The sequence below is a fragment of the Malurus melanocephalus genome, unplaced genomic scaffold (genome assembly GCF_030028575.1).
Source record: "Malurus melanocephalus ecotype Western Australia unplaced genomic scaffold, MMel_1.1 scaffold_2252, whole genome shotgun sequence".
In the NCBI taxonomy this organism is placed as follows: domain Eukaryota; kingdom Metazoa; phylum Chordata; class Aves; order Passeriformes; family Maluridae; genus Malurus; species Malurus melanocephalus.
The window spans coordinates 3810-9910 of record NW_026625484.1 but is presented as its reverse complement, the minus strand read 5'-3'; the positions used below and the strand labels follow the sequence as shown (position 1 = coordinate 9910).

At 46.1% G+C, this 6101-nt stretch overlaps 1 protein-coding gene across 1 annotated transcript in view; it reads right to left on the bottom strand.

Annotated features, from left to right (window-relative positions):
* The window catches only part of LOC130587683 (src kinase-associated phosphoprotein 1-like), a gene marked incomplete at its 3' end in the record, with an annotated part of 4985 nt that extends 432 nt beyond the window's left edge, over nucleotides 1-4553 (bottom strand). The window contains exons 1-3 of the mRNA XM_057388657.1: nucleotides 4483-4553; nucleotides 1160-1265; nucleotides 572-597 (exon numbers count right to left, since the gene is read on the bottom strand). Coding sequence (XP_057244640.1) covers nucleotides 572-597; nucleotides 1160-1265; nucleotides 4483-4525 — 175 coding nt within the window. The remainder of the gene's footprint in view (nucleotides 1-571; nucleotides 598-1159; nucleotides 1266-4482) is intronic.
* Nucleotides 4554-6101: the final 1548 nt, after the last annotated feature.

Below are 6101 nucleotides of genomic sequence, written 5' to 3'. Positions count from 1 at the left end.
TCACTCAGCGCTTCCCAAACAATTCCCGATAAAAATTCCCATCTGCTGCTGCTGCTGATCCCGAAATTCGGCCCTAAATCCCAACGGGGGTTGGGAAAGGAGAAATTTTGGGGTGAAAATGTGAAATTTGGGGGTGAAAATAAAGGGTTTGGGGTTTTTTTGGGGTGTTTTTGAGGTATTTTTGGGGGGTTTTTTTGGGTGTTTTTGGGGGGTTTTGGGGTTTTTTTGGGATTTGGATTTTTCCTCAGAGGCAGAGTTAAAAAAAGGGGTCTGAGAAATGGATAAAAAGGGATTAAAAGGGAGATAAAATTATATGAAAAAATATCCAGAAAGAGATAAAAAATGATATGAAAAAATGCTCCAAAAATAATCTAAATGAGGCCTACAAAGAGGTGAGGCCTACTCAGGCCTTGGGGCCTACCAAGGCCTACTCTAAATTTCCACACTTTTAAATCATTTTAATGAATAAAATTCCCAATTTTTCAATCACGTTTTATCCTCCTTTCCCAGCGATTGTCCTTTATTCCAGAAAATCGGGAATTTTCTGGGGTTAAGAGAAGGAGGAACTCACCTCGGGAAGGGAATTCCAGGTGGTACCTGAAAAAAAAAAAATGGAAAAAAATCATAAAAATCAGGATTTTCCTAAAAATCTGGAGAGATTTATAAAAATTTAATTTAATCACAGGGAAAACGCAAAAAAAAATCGGATTTTTCTGCCATTTCAGGACGGGATTTTTCCCCCATTTTTTATTTTTTTGTTTTTGAGGAAGGATCGATGGGATTTGTGGTGATTTGGGATCCTAAAAAGCCAAAAATATCCCAAAAATATCCCAAAAATATCCCAAAAATATCCCAAAAATATCCCAAAAAATATCCCAAAAATATCCCAAAAATACCCCAAAAATATCCCAAAAATTTTGGGAAAAAGGGGAAATTTTGTGGGTGAAATTCCTGGAAATGCCGCGGAATCTCATCCCGGTTTTTTTGGGATTCGTCATTTTTTGGGACGGATGCGGCGATTTTTAGTTTAAAATTTGAATAAATAATGGGAATTTCGCGGCGCATTCCCGTTATCCCAACCCCGGGATATCCCTAAAATCCCAGAAATTCCACGGGGATGAAAATTCCCAGATTTTTGGAGGATTTTGGAAGCACCGACCGGGATTTGAGGCGGCGGAAGCCGAGCAGGAGCCGCGCCCGACGCTCCCCCAGAGCCGCGTCCAGGAGCTCCTCCCGCAGATCCCGAGCCAGGAAATCCTCGGAGGCTGAAAAAACGGGAATACTGGGAATACTGGGAATACTGGGAATACTGGGAATGGTGGGGATACTGGGAATGGTGGGATGGGAAAGAGGGAATGGTGGGAAACGGGGAATGGTGGGAATGCTGGGAATGGGATACTGGGAATGGTGGGAATGGTGGGAATGGTGGGATGGGAAACTGGGAATGGAGGAATGGGAATGGGAAACTGGGAACGATGGGAATTGTGGGAAATTGGGAATGGTGGGGTGGGAAACTGGGAAAACTGGGAATGGTGGGAATGAGAAACGGGGAATGGTGGGATGGGAAATTGGGAATGGCCATGGGAAAGTGGGATGGGAAACTGGGAATGGTGGGAAAACTGGGAATGATGGAGTAAGAAATTGGGAATGATGGGATGGGAAACTGGGAATGGCTGTGGGAAATGGAGAATGACGGAGTGGGAATGGGAAACTGGGAATGATGGGAATACTGGGAATGGTGGGAATGGGAATGGGAAACTGGGAATGGTGGGAATGGGAATGGGAAACTGGGAATGAGGGGAATACTGGGAATGATGGAGTGAGAAATTGGGAATGATGGGATGGGAAACTGGGAATGGCCGTGGGAAACTGGGAATGGCGGAGTGGAATACTGGGAATGGTGGGAATACTGGGAATGCTGGGAATAGTCGGAATGGTGGGAATGGTGGGAATGGGGGGCTGGGAATACTGGGAATGGCCATGGGAAACTGGGAATGGCAGAGTGGGAATGGGAAACTGGGAATGATGGGAATGGTGGGAAATTGGGAATGATGGGATGGGAAACTGGGAAAACTGGGAATGGCAGTGGGAAAGTGGGAATGGTGGGAAATTGGGAATGATGGTGGGAATACTGGGAATGGAAAAGTGGGAAAACTGGGATGGGAAACTGGGGTGGAAAATCGGGAGTGGTAGGGTAGGAAACTGGGAATACTGGGTTGGGAAACTGGGAATGGTGGGAATACTGGGAATGGCGGTGGGAAAGTGGGAATGGCAGAGTGGGAATGGTGGGAATGCTCGGAATGGGGGGGAAATGGGAATGGCGGGAAACTGGGATGTGAAACTGGGAATGATGGGAAATTGGGAATGGTGGGATGGGAAACTGAGCATGGAAAAGTGGGGAAACTGAGATGGGAAACTGGGAACACTGGGAATGGTGGGAATGGTGGTGCGAAACTGGGATGGGAAACTGGGAATGGGGGGGTGGGAAGTGGGAGTGGTGGGAATACTGGGAATGGGAAATTGGGATGGAAACTGGGATGAGAAACGGGGATGGGAAAGTGGGAATACTGGGAATGGTGGGAATAGTGGGAATGGCCATGGGAAACTGGGAAAATGGGAATGGCGGGGTGGGAATATTGGGAATGATGGGAATGGTGGGAAACTGGGAATACTGGGAATGGTGGAGTGGGAAACTGGGAATGGAAAAGTGGGAATGGCGGGTGGGAAACTGGGATGGGAAATTGGGAAAACTGTGGTTGGAAATAGGGATTTCCAGGGTGGGAAACTGGGAATACTGGGGTGAAATTTTGGAATACTGGGATGGGAAATCAGGATCTCCGGGATGGGAAACTGGGATGGAAAATTGGGATGGGAAACTGGGAAAACTGGGGTGGAAAATCGAGATTTCCAGGGTGGGAAACTGGGAATGCTGGGGTGGAAACCAGGATTTTAGAGCCTTTTTTGGGGCAAAACCCGGATTTCTGTCTGTCCTTAACCCCCCCAACCAGGAAAGGTCTCCTGAACCCGAATTTTGGGATTTTGGAGCCTTTTGGGGGACAAAAAATGGATTTCTCTGTGTCCTTAAACCCCTCAGCCAGGGAGGAATTCCTAAACAGGAATTTCGGGAATTCAGAGCCTCCTTTTGGGACAAAACCCCGATTTCTCTGTGTCCTAAATCCCCTGAGCCAGGGAGGTTCTCCTGAGCCCGAATTTTGGGATTTGGGAGCCTTTTTGGGGGATAAAAAGTGAATTTTTTCAGGTCTGGACTCGGCCAAACCCCGGGATTTTCCGGGAGCTGACGGATCCGAGTCCKCTCCTCCCCCGGAACCTTTTTAGGATCAATTTTCACCCCGGGACGTGAAAAACCCCTCATTTAAAAAAAAAAAAAATAAAAAAAAAAAAAAAAGGTTTTTTTTTTAAAAAAAAGAGTTTTTGATGTTTTGGAGGGGAAAGGATTGGGGCCCAGCGCTGCTGCTGCCAGAAATGAGAGCTGAAAACCCCAAAACCGAAAAAAAACATCGCAGGCGCTTCCTGCGCGCCCTAAAAGCGTGGGACTGAAAATCTGCGGGGTTTAGGACGGGCTTAAAGCCCGGTTCAGACCCCAAATTCCCCCCCAGGTTGGGTTTAGGGCGATCAATGTGGGCTTTCCTTCCCAAAAGATAAAAATCCCATAAAATTTGGGTTTTTTTAGTGGAGGTGAGGGCGGTTTGAGCCCCATTTCTGTGGGGATTTGGGGTTAAAACCGGGATTTGGAGTCAAAGGAGAGATTTAGGGTTAAAACCAGGATTTGGGGTTAAAACCGGGATTTGGGGTCAAAGCCGGGATTTGGGGTCAAAGCTGGGATTTGGGGTCAAAGCTGGGATTTGGGGTCAAAGCCGGGATTTGGGGTCAAAGCTGGGATTTGGGGTCAAAGCCGGGATTTGGGGTTTAAGCTGGGATTTGAGGCTTTGGGAGCACCTGGATAATCCTGGGATTTGGGGAGACCCAAAATCCCATTGAGCCCGACCCCACAGAGGGTTTGGGGTGACCCCAAAAGGTCCCATCCCATTTTTTCCCCATTTTTTTGGGGTCAGCACCACTCTTCCCAAAATTTTGGGATTGGAGCTTCCCTGAGGCTGCAGCTCCACCCTAAAGCGACCCCAGAGAGACCCCAAAACCAAAAAAACCCCAAAATCGCCGACCCCAAAAGGGCTCAGAGCACCCCAGAAGTTTCTCCCGCCCTTTAACCTTTGACTGAACCTGATTTGGGCCAAAATCCCAAAAAATTCCCGATTTTGGGACCTCCGGGAAGTTCCATCAGCGCAGCCCCAAATCCCCCCGGATTTGCAGCCCCGACCCCAAATTTTCATCGGGATCGGGGTCGGGGCAATCCCAAAAACCCCAAAAACCCCAAAAACCCCAAATCCTCCCCAGATCCGGCCCCTCCACCCCAAAAAAGAGGATTTTCCCCCAAAAAAAGGATTGGGAGGGGTTTTCCAGTACCTTCCAGGAGCTCCAGGATTTCCTCGGGAATCGGGGGATCCATCGGAGCCGGGATCGGGATTTGGGGTCGATTCGGGATCGATTTGGGATCGATTTGGGATTAATCCGGGATTGATTTGGGATCAAATTTGGGGTCAAATTTGGATCAATTTGGGATCGATCTGGGATCGATTTGGGATCAAATTTGGGATCGATTTGGGATCAATTTGGGATCGATTTGGGATTGATTTGGGATCAAATTTGGGATCGATTTGGGATCAATTTGGGGTCGATTTGGGATCGATCTGGGATTAATCCGGGATTAATTTGGGATCAATCCGGGATTAATCTGAGTTCAATCAGGGATTAATTTGGGATCGATCCGGGATTAATTCGGGATCAATCCGGGATTAATTTGGGGTCAATCCAGGATTAATTTGGGTTTAATCCGGGATTAATTTGGGTTTGATCTGCGCACGGAGGGACCGGAAGAGAGTGAGGAGGAAGCGCTGAGGGCGGGGACAACCCAAGAGAAAAAAAAATTTTAAAAAAAGAGAAAAAGAAAATAAAAGAGAAAAGATAAAAAAAGAAAGAAAATTTAAAAAAAAAATAAGAAAAAAATTTCTAAAAAAAGCAAATATGGAAATATCCCTGAAAATTATGGAGATTTTCACACGGAAATATGGAAACATTCCTGGAAATCTGAAGATTTTTTCACATGGAAATATAAGGCAAAAAAAATGGGGAAAAATTCCTTTTTTTTTCATTTATCAGCACAAAATGGAGAAAAAAATGGGGCCAGGAACGATTTGGGGTCGGGGTTTGGGATTTTGGGATTTGGGGAATGTGGAGCAAAATTAGAAACCCCAAAGGGTTTTTTTTGGGGTATTTTTGGGGTTGAAAAGTGCAGGGACAGCCCCTCCATCCCCTAAAAATGACATTTTCTGATTTTATGGGGGATTTTATGGGGGATTTGCAGGAAAATTTTGGGATTTTGGGGTTTTTGTGCCCTTTTGGGGTTCGGTGATGGAAAAAAACGGGTTTTTTTTCACCAAATTTGGGGTCAGAACCGTTTTCACATCCCCAATTTTTGGGATTTTTTAGGTTTTTTTCCCAGATTTCCCCCAAATTTTCTCTTTTTTTCCCTTTAACCCTTTCCAGTCTCGACCCAGCCCCGATTTTTGGGATAAAAAACCCCAAAATTGGGGCATTTCCACCCCCCTTTGGCGGATGCGGAGGCCCCAAAAACACCGGAAACGCCGCGGTTTTGGGGCCCTGAGAAAGAAAAAGAAAACGAAAATGAAAAAATTCAGCACCTGCGCCCAAATTTGGGGCCTTTTTTGGGAGAAAATGGGATTTTTTCTGAGTTTTAAAATCCTCCAGATTGACAGAGAATTCTGAGCAAAAATTTGGGGAATTTGGAGCCTTTTTTGGGGAGAAAATGTGGATTTTTCTGAGTTCTAAAATCCCTCAGACTAGCAGGGCTTCCTGAGCCAGGATTTTGGGAATTTGGGGCATTTTTTTGGGAGAAAATGGGAATTTCTTTGAGTTCTAAAATCCCTCAGCCTGGCAGGGAATCCTAAGCCAGAATTTTGGGAATTCTGAGCCAAAAATTTGGGGGATTTGGAGCCTTTTTTGGG